At 37.7% G+C, this 16850-nt stretch overlaps 1 protein-coding gene across 2 annotated transcripts in view; it reads right to left on the reverse strand.

Annotated features, from left to right (window-relative positions):
* Exoc6b (exocyst complex component 6B) overlaps nucleotides 1–16850 on the reverse strand; it is a 472818-nt gene that overhangs the window by 232902 nt on the left and 223066 nt on the right. For both annotated transcript variants that reach the window (XM_031382365.1, XM_031382364.1), the window contains exons 9-14: nucleotides 10861–10944; nucleotides 10392–10438; nucleotides 8739–8859; nucleotides 5937–6008; nucleotides 5175–5272; nucleotides 2955–3060 (exon numbers count right to left, since the gene is read on the reverse strand). In XM_031382365.1, coding sequence (XP_031238225.1) covers nucleotides 2955–3060; nucleotides 5175–5272; nucleotides 5937–6008; nucleotides 8739–8859; nucleotides 10392–10438; nucleotides 10861–10944 — 528 coding nt within the window. The remainder of the gene's footprint in view (nucleotides 1–2954; nucleotides 3061–5174; nucleotides 5273–5936; nucleotides 6009–8738; nucleotides 8860–10391; nucleotides 10439–10860; nucleotides 10945–16850) is intronic.

Below are 16850 nucleotides of genomic sequence, written 5' to 3' on the forward strand. Positions count from 1 at the left end.
ACTTAAAATTAATTAAAATGAAAAAAAAAAGAAAAACTCTTTATCCTACTCTGTAAAGTATTGACAACAGTATCAGACATAAAAAGCTGTTCCCAAGAGATTTCTGATACTAAAAAGAGTAAGACAAGTGTGCTGACTAGTTTTTATGCCAACTCAACACAAGTTATGGATATGTGAGAAGAAAGAATCGTAATCAAGAAAACATCTCCACAGGATTTGGCTATAGGAAGTCTGTAGAGCATTTTTCCCCACAATATTTTCTTCTTTTAAATTTTTTGAAACAGGGTTTTTCTGTGTAATCCTGGCTGTCCTGGAACTCACTCTCCAGCCCAGGGTTGGCCTCAAACTCAGAAATCCACCTTCCTCTTACGACTCTGAGGAGTTTAAGACTCCTGAGTGCTGCGATTAAAGGTGTGTGCCATCACTACCTAGCTGGGCATTTTCCTTTCAAATTATTTTTATTTATTTATTATTTTAGTTTATACACATGTGTATTTTGCCTGCATGTATGCATGTACACCATGTTCACTCAGTGCTGGAGGAAGCTAGAAGAGAATGTCAGACACCTGGAACTGGAATTACATGTGGTTGTGAGCTGCCATGTGTGGGCTTAGAACCGAACCTGGGTCATTTGCAAGAATAGCAACAGTACTGAGCCAGCTTTCCAGCCCTGAAGCATTTCTTGATTCAAGATTGTTGTAGACAGGACCAGCTCACTGTGGGAAGGTAGTTCTGGATGTTATAAGAAAGCAGGCTAAGCAAACTATAAGCGAGTAAGCCAGTAAGAAGCAGTCCTCCATGGCTTCTGCTTTCTCGACTTGAGTTCCCTCCCTGACTTCTCTAGAAGATGCACTGTGACCTGAGAGTTGTAAGCTAGAAAGAATAACTCTTTCCTCGACCAAATTGCTTTTGGTCATGGTGTTTCTTCATAGCAATAGAAACCCTAAGACAAAAACTAGAACCAGGTTGTGGTGTATGACTGTGGCAGGCCTGGCCCTGTGATATTTGGAGAACTCCGGAAGAACTCTGAAACTTTGAACTAGAAAAGTCAATGAGTGTTTGAGGTTTAATGGGCTGTTATCAGAACTTGGTAGTTAAGAATGTTGAAAGTAATGCAGAAGATGGAATCATGGCTGATGAAGTTTCAAAGGAAAGTTTGAGAATTCGTTAAAGGGCAATTTGATATCTTGAGTTTTAAGAATGTGTGATTTTGGTCAGCTGGAACTGAAGAATTAGCTGTAATTAGAAAAAAATTATAACTACTTAAGTAAAATTTAACTAGGACAATTGATGCTGGTTAGTTAAAGCCTAGAAATCAATGATGATTAAGAAGAGACCAGTATCATTGATGGTAGAAATCCCAGAGAATTTTCTCAGGGTCAGCATACAGAAGTTGTAGTCAAGAGGGGAGCCTCCGCAGCATCTCATGCTGGTTGCCGAACTTGCTAATGTATTAAGAGTCCTCCAGACAGGACTGATGTTTAAAGGCACAAAGGATCACAACTAGAACAGCTATGATTTGGCATCAGGAGAAGTCAGGAGAGGCTATGGGTTGCAGGTAAGAGCCCAATATTTTGGAGATACCACTACCATGGATCAACCACTAAGGAAAGCAACTGTTATGGAGTAGTATTGGCTCAGCCTAGAAAACAAACTGTATGCTGCAGAGAGCAGACCCAGAGAAGAATCGATGACCCTTTGTAGCCCAGAGGATCATGGGTGGGTCCTAGACATCAAACACTGACCTTTGTACTTTGTTGAATTTTGGGTTTGACTTGATTTGATTTGATTGTGACTGTGACCTGGTTCTTCCTTTTTGAAGTAAGAAAGTATTTAACTTATTTTTGATTTTACAGGAACCCACAATTGAGAGCCATTTGAATTTCTAAGAGGATTCAGAATTTTACAGAAATTTTGGACATTTTAAAGAAATATTGGATATTCTAGAGAAATATTGGGTATTATAGAGAAGCTTTGAAAGACACTTTAAATGTTTTAGAGACTGAAATTTAGTGTCGGGTTTTTTGTTTGTTTGTTTGTTTAAAGACTGCCTGGTTTGAAAGTTAAAATGTTTTATAACCGGATATTAATATGAGATTTGGGGAATAAACAAGAAAGGAAAGGTTATGCCTCAAAAAGCAGTGTGTTTGTGTGTCAAGTTGACAAAGGGTCAACTGGACTGGCTAGTTTTTAGGTCAACTTAATGCCAACTAGGGTCATATGGAAAGAAGCAATCTTAATAGAGAAAATACATCAATAAATTTGGCCTATAGGCAAATATGCAGGGCTTTTTCTTGATTGATGACTGATGTGGGAGAGCCTAGCTCAGTGTCCATGCTGCCATCCCTGTGAAGGTGGTGCTGGATGGTGTAAGAGAGCATGCTGAGCAAATCAGGAATGAGTAAGCCAGTAAGCTACACTATGACAGCTCCCACCTCTAGGTCCTATTCTGAGTTCCTGTTCTGACTTCCCTGAGTGATGACTGTGCCCTGAGATTATATGATTCCAAGTGTCTGTGACTCTGTAAACAGCAAAAGACAACAGCTTGAGCCTAGACTTCACATTTGACAGGTGCAGCACAGGACTTGGGTAGAAAGGACCTTCATTGTACCTGTGGTGGGGAGAAACCACTCAATCCACTGTCAAAATGATAGAATTATATAAGCATAATATCATACTTCAATGACTGGTTTTAAAAGAAACTAAACAGTACAACAAAATTAAGAATTTAAAATTTCAATCAAATTGTATTACCCTAATGGATCTGACAAATTCTAAAGATATGCTAAGACCTTAAAGTCTTTTACAGATCCCAATGAGCAATTCATACCTCTAAGAGCCAGAAGGAATTCTCTGAAAGTGTTTTAAAGTCTATTGAACTGAAATTTCTCACTTTCAGCGAAATCAATCTAATGAAAGAGAGAAAGAGCACTCTACTTTAAAGTATCCCTTACCTTTTCCAGTTCTATATCTTGAAATGGGAATTGTCCTACGACTTTTTTATAAGTCTCTTCACTCGTTACTGGTATGGGACTGTAGTTGTCAGAATCAAGTATGTTTCTATAAAAATGAAGAGAGAGGAAGAGAGAATGGAGGGTTAAACACAGAGATGTTTTCTGAGACAGCCTGATGATTATGTTTACCACAATCTCGCATGAATGCCACCCAGCCCTTACTACGTCCCTTCCATAATTCAGCCATTTTGTTTGGACATTTTTAAAAGGAATCAGAGAGAAACTAAGCTCTGAAAAAGGTGGAAAAACTATAAACATGACCTTCTAGAGTCTGTGATTTACAAATGGGCAGAAAATTAAAGGCAAGTGGGAAGAGAATAAAAAAATACTATTGGAGCTGATCATTTTATTAAGATATACTGGATCATAATCACAACTTTAACTGTATGCTAGATAGTGTATTCTAACTTAGGAACTGTCACAGATGAAAAATAACTTCTAACAATAATCCAAGCTATGTTCTTTCTCTTCTATCTTCTGCTTTGTCCCAATCACTAATGTTTTCCAGGAATAGATTCTCTCTTTGAGTACACTAAGAGTTCTCCAAAAGCAGAAACTTTCCTATGAAAATCCAAACGGAGACCCACAGAAAGCACAGAATGCTGGGGCTATTTCATGCTGTCTCTACTACCTACAGAGACAACCCTCCCATAAAGCAACTGTCCGCATCAGATACACCTGGGTTCTGGAAGTCTGTGTATTTACATTAATAAATTATGAGTTGAACTAAATAATGGCATGCTCATGGCTGTGAGAAGAAAGATTAAAAGGTGAAGTTTTAAAAGTAAAACAATGTAAAAAAAAACAAAAAAGTAAAAGAAGATTAGGTGACAAGGACACATAAGCTATGGGCAGGAACTCTTAAAGTTAAGGATAGACTGAGATTCCAAAGTGGGTTGCATTGAACCTCCATGTTACTTTGGCAATGGAGCCATTTTCATAATACTAGCCCCACTGACCCAAAGCATGGGCGGTCCCCTATCCTTACAGTCTTCTTCAGCTCCTTCGGTGTCCTTACTTTCCATTCGGAAGGCCTTTGTCCTCCTTGGCTAGGTTTATTGCTAGGTCTCTTCTTTTCTGTACTTACTGCCCTAAGTTGAGGATACAGGGAATGGTATATGGGATTGTTTCTCTGAGGTTTTTCTCACCATGCTTGTCTTAGAAAAGCAGCTGGCTTCTATGTGTTGACTTATGTCCTGCACCTTTGCTGAGGACTGAGAGTTCCTTGAGTTTCCTAGTGGATTGCAGAGGTCTCACAAGTATAGACTCACATCTTCTACAAAGAGGGACAATAGTACTCCTCTGTTCCCATTTGTATTACTTTTTTTTCTTTCTCTTGCTGCATTGTTGCAGCTCAGATGTTACACACTAAATTGACCTAAGATTAAAGCAAGAAGACAACTTTGTCTCACTTCCTGTAGAGGAAAAGTTTAAAATTAAGATGGCAAGCAATGTATACAAAGGAATCAGTCCCAAGAGACCTGTTCTGGGAGGAGATATTCCAGAATAATTTGCCATTATTGTATCCATGTTGCAGTAACAACATGCTTCAAATATGGAGTGCAGTGAGCCATTTCTCTGCTTAGAAGAATAATGATGAGCTATAACATGAGTTATCAAAAAAGTGAAAGGCTCAAAAAAATGAGCCAGGCCCAGTAGGACACACCAATAATTCCAGCACTTGAAAGATAGAGGAAGGAAGATCAGAAGTTCAAGATCAGTCTGCAACACACAAGACTCTTTCAATAAAATAAAACATTTTCCTAAGGCTCTACTATTATTCATGATAGCTTAACTACCACTACCAAAGTATGATCTTCAGGGAAAACTAAAAACTATAAAATAGAGTAAGAAGACACAAGATCATCTGGATGGTGTAAATCAATAAAACTGCCATTTATCCAAGAAAACAAACATACCAAACAGGATGTGAGGCTTTCCAATCACAGCCGGTTGACATAAGAAAGTTTGGAAGATCATTTTACAAATCGTTTTAATTCATTGGAATTCTTACTTATAAATTGGAGAATTTAAAAGAAATATAAGCCATGTGCTCTCGGTACTCATTATATCTGTAAAGTCCACAAAGGAGCATATGCATAGGGCAGGATGCATAGGGCAGGGGAAGACAGGAACACGGACACAGCTGCAGCTCCTTACCTGAAAACCCCTGCCCATTTCTTCAATAGAGTCTCGCTATACTGGTCTCTGATTTCTAACAACATATCAAAAAGCTGATTCACAGGAAAACCATACACCTGAAAGAAAATAGATTTGTTTTCAAAAGAGACTTTTCAAATAAACAGAAGATTAGGTACTAAAAGATATCTCATTATTTAAATAACAATGAAAAAGTGAAGCAGAATTGTTCATTTCTATCTAACAACAAGTGCTTACTCTCAAAAATTCAAAGACACACATCAAAACTTCTAGGTAGGTAATAAAAGAAAATGATGAAAATGAAAATCAACATAATAATATCAGGTGAATTCTCCCCATGGTAATTTACTGCCCACAGTAATTCTCCAAGAACAGAGAGAAAGTGTAGATGCTACCAATGCACCAATCCCGCATGCTTCGCCAACATGGTCCAAACTAACCACCAGGAGAAAGATGGTCATGGAACGCACTACAAGGCACACAGGTGCCATGGTGCAATTACAATCACTTAAAAGTCTAATTCTACAAAGGGTTCAAGACATTTTTCTCTGAGAGAAAAAAATGGTAGGACCTCTTACATATGAGAGCATAAAGGGTCAAGATCAAGCACGGAATGTGCTCTAGAGAAGTAAAAATGATCTAGTTCTAGGAAAAAGAATAAGCAGTAAAAACTCAAGGGAGTAAGCCAGCCTTGGGAGAGAACACACTGATTCAAAGTGATGGAACATACTCCAAAAAGGCCGGGGTCAACAATGCACATACCTGAAGTGTGTCAGCAAACAGTACAATGAGGTTCTTCAAGTCTAACACGAGGTTTGGATCAGAACAGTAGGACTAAAGGAAATGGGGGAAAGGGAGAAAATATCTCATGAAAAAAAAATCATGTTTTACTTATTAAATTGACTAATGCACCAGCAACTAAAGGCATTTTTAAAGAGGAGTCTAACCATTTCCTAGCACAAGGCAACAAAGGCTCAATCCGAAAAGAACTAAGGAGACGGGGCTCAGCAGGACACACTACATATCCTTAACATGTGGAAATACACTGTAAAACTCTTTGGTTAAAGAAGAAAACAAAATGAGGCCAGCAAGATAGCTCAGCAATCAAAGGTGTATGCTGCCCAACACCACAAACCAAAAGACTTGAATATAATCCCCTGAACACACATGAACTGACTGCAAAGTTGTCCGCTAACCTCCACACATGCATGCATACATGCCCCCATCATAGGCAGACACAATAATAACAAATAAATTAAAATACAAGACAATTAAAAACTGAAATGGATAGATTATTTTAAAATGAACAATAATGAAATACTCTGCACCAAAACTTATGATATGTGCCTAAAGCCATTTTCAAAGTAACTGTATATATTTCTTAATGTAAAAACATCAGAAAATACAAGACTGAAAATAACCTGGCCAAACACTGCACTAATGACACTATGACAAATGGCACCAAATAACCATATTCATGTAATAAATCAAATGATGAGAGTTAAAAGTGACAAACTGATAATGTAAAAAGACATGGTATTTTGGTCATTTAAAATAGATAAACATGGAATCAGTGAGATGGGCATCTTAGGTAAGTCAGATTATAAAATAAATGAAAATATCATTAAATAATATATGGGATATAAAATAAGCATAAAAAAGCAGGAAACAAAAATTTCAAATAAGCACCTCGCCTACAAATGTCTGATTACTTGGTTAACCTGGAAGACAGTTTCCACAGGAGGATTAAAGAATATATGCTACAAATTTAAAATTTCATCACATCTGATATTCCAGTTTCCTCGACAATAACTTTGTTCTTCTTGTAACCTCTCAGCGTCTGATGGCAGTATGCTCAGTTTCCCCATAATAATGATGTACTTCAGTTTCTTCTATTACCATATGGATACTGTCTCTTGTAAAGGACCTTTGTCTGTTGGTGCCAAAACTAATATTAATGCAAAATAGCCCCAATCTTCTTGCTTGAAGATTACATGTCTTCTAGACTGTTTCTCCTTATGGACAGACTGCCCGAGGCACTGTAAGGACCCAGCTCTGCTACACTTCCTGGGTTGCTAACATAAGTGGCCCCACTCAAGCTGCCTTATTTTAAGTTTTCTAGTTCTGTTTCTAATTTTCCCAAATGTCCTCTTTCATGTGTTTTGTTAGATTCAATCACTTAATTCCTTTGCAGTTTGGACATTAAAGCTAGTTACTTGAAGTAATCTCAAGTATCCATTAAATTCTTTCTAAATGTAAGCCACCTTTTACAGGATTAATTAATGTGATAGACATGATGAAGAGTCCTTGTGTCTGTCTGTCAAGATTTGCTGTCAGTTCCCTTACCGTCAATAGGTGACTCCTTTCCACTTTCCCACTCTATTACTAATAGGCACCTTGATGGACATTGCATTTTCTCAATCTCAGACAGCTATATTCCAAGGTCTCCATTACCATCCATGTATCTTAGCTATTCCTAACATATTTTCTATTTCTTTGTGACTATAAGATAAACTTCTGACTTTGAGTTTATCTTCTCAATCATGAAATGGCATGCACTCTTCATCTTTGGACTAAATTTCTCAATCTGATGCTCATAAATTTCCAAGGAACCATTTTTATCTTGGATTCAGTTTTTTGGGGGTGTCTTTCCATTATTTTCTTCTGTTTTATATTCTTTCATGCTATGAATAGAGCATATGCAAAACAGGTAGTGGCTGTAACTGCAATCATACCATTCCCAGAGAGTACTAGCTACTTGCAAGAACTTCTTGGATGTGCTCATCAGAACCTCCCCACTGCCACTCAGGAAAAACATTATGACTTCAATGACAATCATTTTCATCTCTTTCCTTGTTTTTCACTTGTAGGTTTTAGTTGATAGACTTTCTCTTTAGAGCTTCTGCGCTCTTACATGCTGTTCTTGAAAATACTGTACGTTCAATTTTAAGATAACTGCCCTACCAGCAGTAAACTCCTGAGACATGTTATTGGCACTAAATTAAACTTACAGAATAAAGACGTCTTATGTTATACAAATATCAATGAAGTAGTATTCCTGGAGTAAGGAACAGAATGGTGAAGGACCAGCCTGACAAGGAATGACAGCAGCCATCCACATGCCTGCTGTAGGTAAGCAGGGAGGAAGGGCTGACAGTAGAACCAGAGGCAAAGAGCAAACCGTCATGACAGCAATCCTTTAGCTATGTGTATAAATGTGTACAGCACATGAGGTATTTTCTGAATGAATAAATATGAAACACATAAAAATACATCAGTGATAATACATGACTTTGTACTCAGTAAGGATGAAGCAAGACCTAGAGATGAAATACACAGAACACTGCTGGGCACAATGAGAATCATGGACAGATGTGAGTGACTGTTTCTTATTACAGATATGATCAAAAAGGTAAGCTCAGTGATACAGAGAAAACTAAAAACCTCTTTCACAATCTCCACATAGGGGTTGCCAAAAACATGTATGTCAACTTGAATTCAGTGCAACACCAGACAGTATGCAGACAGTCAGCTGTAAGTAAGCACTTGGGGTGTCCCACGTACCGAGTGGGTACGCAGTGCTGCGATGGTCTTTGAAAGGGCCATTTCCCACAGTTCATCAATGTAGGCTCTATTCACTAAGCCCTGGGTTGTATGCAGAATGTGATCTTCAACCACAAAAAAGCTGAGATTAAAAAGAAAAGAAAACAGAGATATCAGAGATCACAGTTGCAATCATGACCACTAAGCTTTGTTATTATCAGCTAGTATCTAATTCAAAGGGGATGTTACTTTTTTGTAAGGAAAGCTATTCATTATCATAAATGAAATTACTTCAGAGATTGAAAACATGTCTACAATCATATTACTATCTTCTTAGGTACATTACCAAGGCTGAAGTTTCATTTTTAATGTCAATCATGTAATCCAACAATTTAAAAGAAATTATATAAAGCTAATAGAGTCTATTTCCAATTTATTTTTAAAATACAATACATTTCAAGAAACTAACAAATTTGACACAGATCGTAAACACTGAAATTATAGATTTTTAAGAATTCAACATGTCAAAATAATTCCCCTGATCAGGCCTATGACCCCAGTAACTTAGGAGGCTGAATCAAGCCTTGCCTAAGCTACAAAATGTCTTAAACAGAAACCTTGAGACTTGCCTCAAAATACAAAGTCTGGTTGGGATTGTTGTAGCTTATTGGGCATTTAAAACATATCTTCAGGAACTCTGTTTAAATGTTCACTCAAATCAAGAGAAAATTCCTATTATTGAGGAATTTTTAAATTATCAAAAAAATTAAACACCAACAAGATCTCATGTATTATGTAGCACAGGCTGCCCACATCCCTCAACACTCAATGATATGCATAATGGAAGTTACTCTTTACACCAAAGCAATATAAATCCGATGAAAGAAAGCAAAGGAGGAGAAGAGAGGGGACTCTAGAGAGGAAGTGAGAGAAGCAAAGAAGGAGGATATGGGCAGGCCAGGTGTATTAAACAACCAAATTCTATTGCTGATTTTTTAAACTACAGTTGCCATCTTATACATGGAACAGGCTGCTTGTACATAAAGGTCTTCATTAAGTAACCTAACTCCACACTGCTATGTCCACTCTAAATGAGAAGAGCATGGCCTGTTGTGGAATCAGCCCGGCAGCAGCCCATTTCATGAAGGTCGTTTTAACATAACACAGTTTTACTCACAGGTTTCTGAATCATACACCTGCCTTCAGACTGCCACAAAGTTGACAAAGTTCCTATATTCTGATAGGCCTAAAATACTTTACTGTCTATAAAAATTCTGTCAATGTAGCTAATTATCTCCCTCTCTGATGGGACAAAGAATAAAAACAAAACAGCAAGTATAATGTTAGAAATCCACTCAACTCTTTAGTACAAAAGGATCCTCCAAGAATATAATGCTCAAACTAGTAAGATGTCGCTTTCATCCTTGGCTTGTTTACTTGAGATCCCATTTCTCTGTACAGCCCAGGATGGTCTTCCTGTGTTACCCTCCCCAAGCACCGTCTTTCAGGTATGTGCTACCATGCCCAAGAAGACGTTCCTACTAAATTATAAGAAGATAAAAACTAAGCATTTTCTTTCATATTTAGCAAAAGGAAGAGAGAAAGTTTTCCAAGGAGAGGAAAATTTTTTATAAGTCTTACAAATCAAGAACAGAATCTTAAATATGTACCTACCCTACAATTTGATTGAAATACTTCCTGTAGCCATCTAAAGTTTCATGCTGCAACAAAGCAAAGCAAAATTACTGTTTCTGTGTTATTACTTTAAGAAGTTCAAATCAGTTATTTATTCTCAGGAAGCTAAATCCCATAGACGATGAGGCAAACATAATGATGTTCCCACTGACCCCACATGTTAACAACAGAAATGAACTAACAATATATACCTAGTATTTAGAATAATGGATGGCACACAACAGTCAAGAAATGTTCACTGCCATTCTTACTTCAAGGCACATCCACCCAAAATTGTGTCAGAATGAGAGCGAGCACATGCAAGCAGGTGTACATGCATATACATACACAGACACAGACAGATGTATAGACAGGCATGCATGCATACATGCACACATTCACACATACACTCACTCAGCTACCAGGAAGAAAAATGGAAAAGTAGAGAAAGTGCAGGTAGTGAACCTACCATATTAGATGGAGGCTGGAGTACCAAACGAGCCTGTTTTCGCCTCTGTTTTCGGTAGTAATTCTCAAATGTTTCCCGGGCACCCTGTAAAATAAGCAAGAGGAAATAATGTAACTGGACCAGTTACCCTTGAAATTGAAAAGATTGGAGTGGACTCCAGGTGTGGAATTTGAAGAACTCCATAGATGTCAAAGCCTACTGTAGTAATAATGATGATAATCAAAGAAAATAAAATAACTATGACCATTTATTGAACCTAATCACAAAACTCTAAAGGATAGACAGAAGTGACCTTTACTACACCGTCAGAAATCAAGCTTCCACACACCGAGGTTGGTTTCTGAGTCAAAAATCACAACTTCACAAAAAAGAAGACAAAACAAACAACCTTAAAATGTTATAGTAAGCAAGAAAATGTTTCTTCAAAAACAAATAGAACATTCCAGAGGAAGAAAATGCCAGCTTTCAAATCATTCATGATCAGAGGGTCACCAGAAAGAAGGAAAGGCAAGAGATGAAATTGGCAAATCCCTTTTCCAGATAGAAACTTACCAAGAAGGGACAGAACAAAAACAAAGGAGACAATTCCTCAATATTCTGGTACTCAATTTTCAGTTTTCTGCCATGCAGGAGTTTCCAACTCCTTTGGATACTGTGACATGACAAATGTGTTTGGCCCCATTCACAGCTCTCACGGGAGACATAGTGGTAGGCATTCTGAGTACATGAGTGGTTCTCACAACAATGCCTGGCTTATGAGCTCTACATTCATGAGCTCTGTTCTGAGTTGAACAGTATCTCCCCCAAACCCACACCTTTACCAGAACCTCTAGAAGAAGTTTTAGATGGAACTATCAGTAATTGTGATGTGATGAGTCCAACTGTGTGATCATGTCTGCTGGAGGATGAGCTTTAGTTTAGTATGGCTGACATTCCCAAAAGAGAAGATTCAGAAAGACACAGGCAGAGGGAATGGCATGCACTGACAGAGGCACAGCTGGGTGAACGTAGATGCAAGCACAGAGCACCAGGAAGAAATAAACAAAGTTCTTCCTGTAGTCTTAAAGGGAGTGTGGTCTCTGAGATTTAAGTTTGTAATTCAAGCATCCAGAACCAGGTTTGGACAAATTTTCTGTTGTTATAAGCCATATAGTTTATGGTATTTTATTATAGCAGCACTAGGAAAATAACACAAATTTGTATTATATATTTATGTATTTGTATTTATTGTATTACAGTTTTGAAGTATCAGGTCCCATTGTGACAAAATGTTCTTATTAACCCAAGACTTTTCTTAATAAGTAAAACAAGCACAAAGATCCCAGAGAGATTAAGAGCACTGGGTTTAGACCCAGGTGGCTACATTCAAACAATTCCTACCAATGTGACTGTTCTGTCTCCCTGCTGTACTTGAAATGTCACTGTCTATCACTCAACTATCACTTGTGCTTGTACAATGTCTTTCTTGTTTGTGGACATGTCAACCTTGTGTAGCCACATGGACTTATGAACTATAAAGCTCTTAAAACAGTGTCTAATCAATAAAGACAATTTTTATAAGTGCTTACTTTAAAATAAATAAACAACATAAACTAGGCAGTGACGAGAAAGCACTGTCCACCTCGCGCAATCTATTTGGGCAATTGTCTATCTAGGGCAATTTCTTCCACTTCTTAAAAAGCTGAAGAAGTTTCTTTGATACGAGTTCTTTGTGATGTTATCATCTACACTGAGCCTGAACTGGGAAAATTACCATAAGTCACAACTACACAAACATAATATAGCTTTGGGTGGGCAAGCACCTTCTGTAAAAAGGGGGACAATTGCTCCTTCAGGCTGATCCAGAGGTGAAAAAGCCACTCCACTGCAGTGTCAAGCAGCTGCAGACAACCATAGAGAAACGTGGCATGTATCCCAAACCGTCCTTGGAGAAACTGAAATAATAATAGACAGTTCACCTGTCATGAAATACTACTTTTTTATGTTAAAAATGTTAAACTCAGTTTCAGTTCACAGGTTATAAAGATAACAGCAAGGCGAACTTTGTCCTTGGGTCATGCCTATTAAACTCTGTGTCCTAAAATAAATAAATAAATAAATAACTTCAACTGCTAAAGTGATTATAACTTTCTACAAGTATTTCTTATCTATAAAATGAAATTAATTATTAGGATGGCCATTTCAGCACTTTTTTGTGCTGAAAATCCACTAGTGAATGAGGATGAAAATTATTCAAATTATTAAGTAACAAGTGGGGACTGTCATTATCTTTGCAAAGTTATTCCCTACTTGCTGCTAACTCATAGGACAGTGGTGCTGTTAAATGTCAACTACATGCTGTACACACTGAAGGGCTTTTCACTTTAAGATTAATCACCTTGAAAGACCTTTATTATTCTAGTGTGACATTATATATTCAACATGCTTAAGAGCCAAGATATACTTAACTGTAAATTTAAGGAATAACCTCCATTCTAATTATACTATCAGGCACTAATTTGATTTCTTTGTTGTAAATGATAGAAAATATATAATGAGATAATATAGAAAAATCATATCCATTTCCTTTCTAATATTCCTTAAGGGCTTCATATGAACTCTGAACTCAGAACTGCTAACATATTCTACAGGTTTGAGAGAGGGGGAAGGAGGGTGAGTTTATTGCTAGAAAACATCTGAGGGGGTACCTAACCATTATACTAATTGAAAAACTAGTGAGAAAAAGAAGAACCAGGTAGCTGGACGGTGGTGGAGCACACCTTTCATCCCAGCACTTGGGAGGCAGAGGCAGACGGATTTCTGAGTTTGAGGCCAGCCTGGTCTACAGAGTGAGTTCCAGGACAGCCAAGGAAACACAGAGAAACCCTGTCTTGAAAAACAAACAAGAAGAACCAGGTAAAGAGAAAAAACTATTCCTAGAAGTAACACTGAGACTCAAAGAAAACAGCCCATCACACATTCTGAGAATCTAAAGAAGTTCTTCTCCATGATGAGGTACAGGGATAGCTAGAGACCAAGCTGCAACAATTGGTGAACTTCCTTATTTATAAAGAAAGTTATTTGTCAACAGCTGTAATGACAATAAGAACTCTCTACAGTTTGGAACTGTATAGAGACTAGAATGAAGAATGGAAAAATGAGATTCCAAGAGGTGAGTGAGAACACAGCACAGAGGCATATGCCCAGGCAGGACAATTATAAGCTCAAGGCCAAGCTGGGCTACATGGCAAGATCCTGTCTCTCCTACAAGGGGTTTGGCGGCAGGGGGGGTGGGGGTGGAATATCCTGAGATGCATTTTGAAGACACATGAACAAGTGTGCAGTGGAATGGTGGTAAAAACAGGAGAAGCTCACACAGCATCTCTAACCTGGCTCAATAGTTTGATGGCATCTCATTTACAGACAGGGAACACGGGAAAGAAGACAGTCCATCTTCATTATGCAAGAACTCTGTACTTGCAAATTCACCACTTGTTAAAAGTTAGCTGATCTCCAAAATCAATACTCATAGCTCGTTCATAGACATTCACAGCTATGTTTAGAATTTCTAAAACTTGAAATTGTCCAATACACATGTTCCTAGTTAAGGTCAAACAAGGCAAAATGCAGCCTTTTGTTTCAGTTTCATACTGTAAACAAGTATCACTTTCATAGCCTATCCAATGCCACATTCTCTGCATTTTTGTGCTTTTTGTTCATGATTCTGCTCTTTAAAATGGCCCTTACCTATAGCATTAAAATGCTATCCAGTGTTCCTAAGCTCATGAAGGCTTGTGATATAACTTAAAGAGAAAGCCTGTGTTTTAGAAAAACTTCATGCAAACACTATTATAATGTTGGCTAATAAACCAACAGTATGCTAAATAAGATATCTCTTCCTTTTTGAGGAGTGGAGAGGGTAGAGAAAGGATGTTGTTTGTACAGAAGCTCTCCTGTAGTCTAGCCTGGCCTAGAACTCACTGTGTAGCTGAGGATGGCCCTGAACTAATTCTTCTACCCCTACTCCCTAGGATAGAACAGAGCTAAATAAAGTATCATTTTAAAGTAAATAAACAAATAATTTAGAAACAATGTCATCAACTGAAAACAATGTAACAGCAGCCCCCAGGAAACTAACAGGCCATATCCCTAAGACCAAGGTTTCATTGATTCCCTGTCCACATTGCCTTTCATAGTCTCAAACTATTAAACTCCTCACTTCTCTTGGTATTCTACTTACTACAGTCAAACTTCACTTAAATGTTTAGTATTACATTATACCCTGAGATGAGCTTGGGGTAAACAGCAGTGACTGTCCCCTAAACCAAATCATCACACTTAACATTAGATTTTGCTAGGAAGTAATGCACTTTGACACTTTTTGCTGGTGAACTTTTTAAAAAAGAAAAAAAATTGATACTTGTGTTTTACACAGTATGTATCATGTTTTAAATTGTTATTAATTACAAAACTAAATATGACTTTTAGAAAACTTAGGAAACACAAAATGGACAATGTGAACACAAGAGCCACCCAGTCATAACTCTTGGTTACTATGCACTGGTTGGTGTGCTACCCTCTAAATTTATCCTCTTGAAAGCCTGTATCTTACACACACACACACACACACACACACACACACATTTCCACAAGGAAGCAGCAGTGTACTGTATATGCTTATTTTATTGAACTCTCATGGAAAAGATCCTTCAGCATCTTTATCTACAAAACTATCCCTACTTGCTTCCCTCAAGCACATATTCTCCAACCACACAAATGTCAGAATCACTGAATAAATAAATGTTTGAAAATTAAAATAAAAACACAAGTAAAAAGCTTGAATTCCTCTTCAGGTGTTCAAATACACTGCCATCCAATGTGGACAAATGAGTGAGGCTTTATGTTTAGATATGTAGGAGCAGAAAAATCAGATTAACCAAGTTCAAAGACACATTGTGCAGATACAAGTTACAAATGTGTACCATCAAACAGTTGGGATCATGTGAGTCTACAACTGGAAGAAAGAAAGATCAAACAAAAACCTTTCTATGGATGTCCTTTCTCATATAGATAAAATGCCATCCATATATGTGGGTTCTGCATCTGTAGTTTCAACCAACTATGGGTCACAAATATTCCAAAATGCAAAAGAGGCTGGTAAAATGGATCAAACCTCAAGACCAGAGATCAATCCCTGAAACCCCATATGGTGGAAGAAGAGAACTGATTCCCAAACTGTTCTGAGACCAGCACACATCACTGTGGCATGTACGCATACACTTAGGGGGGGAAAAAGGAAAGAGATTTTCTTTAAATATTAATAAACTCACAGAATTGTATCTGAACTGAACATATACAGACTATTTTCCTAGCCACTATTCCCTAAACAGTAAGTGTAATAACGCATAATTCAGATTTGCATGGTGTTGGACATCATGACTAATCTGGAGGTAATCTATCGTTTCTGAAGGATATTCACAGATGACAGACAGAGGGGTACGGACAAGCCCCCATGGACCTTAAGGAACCACCATGCACAGACACCTATTTCATGTAGCTACTGGTCCTCATGACTTAAACTACAGTATAATGTTTGTGTGGTGATAGAGAAGGTTCCACACGTGGTCAATACGTCTGCACAGTATGCAAAGGAGGACAGACCCTATATCTTCTTCGTGACATACTGCCTACAGATGACTTCACAGAACAGTTCTTTTTGTTGTAATGATTTATGAAAGAAATGTTTTTACTAACCAATGTAACAGAAAATAACCCTCAGATTGAGAAACAGAGAGACACCCAGACGAAGAACAAAGGAATTGAATGGAAGACAGGAAATGCACACCGTTGTTCTTCCGGCTTGTCTATAGGAAGCAATATTTCCATTTTGGCAAAGCCTGTAATTTCACCACCCTGCCTGCAGCTGGAACACTCTTTTAACTGTCACAGCAACCAAGTGTAGACAGGTTTATTCAGAGGTTTTCTTTTTTGTTTTTTGGTTTTTGTTGTTT

The sequence above is a fragment of the Mastomys coucha genome, unplaced genomic scaffold (genome assembly GCF_008632895.1).
Source record: "Mastomys coucha isolate ucsf_1 unplaced genomic scaffold, UCSF_Mcou_1 pScaffold20, whole genome shotgun sequence".
Taxonomy (NCBI): Eukaryota; Metazoa; Chordata; class Mammalia; order Rodentia; family Muridae; genus Mastomys; species Mastomys coucha.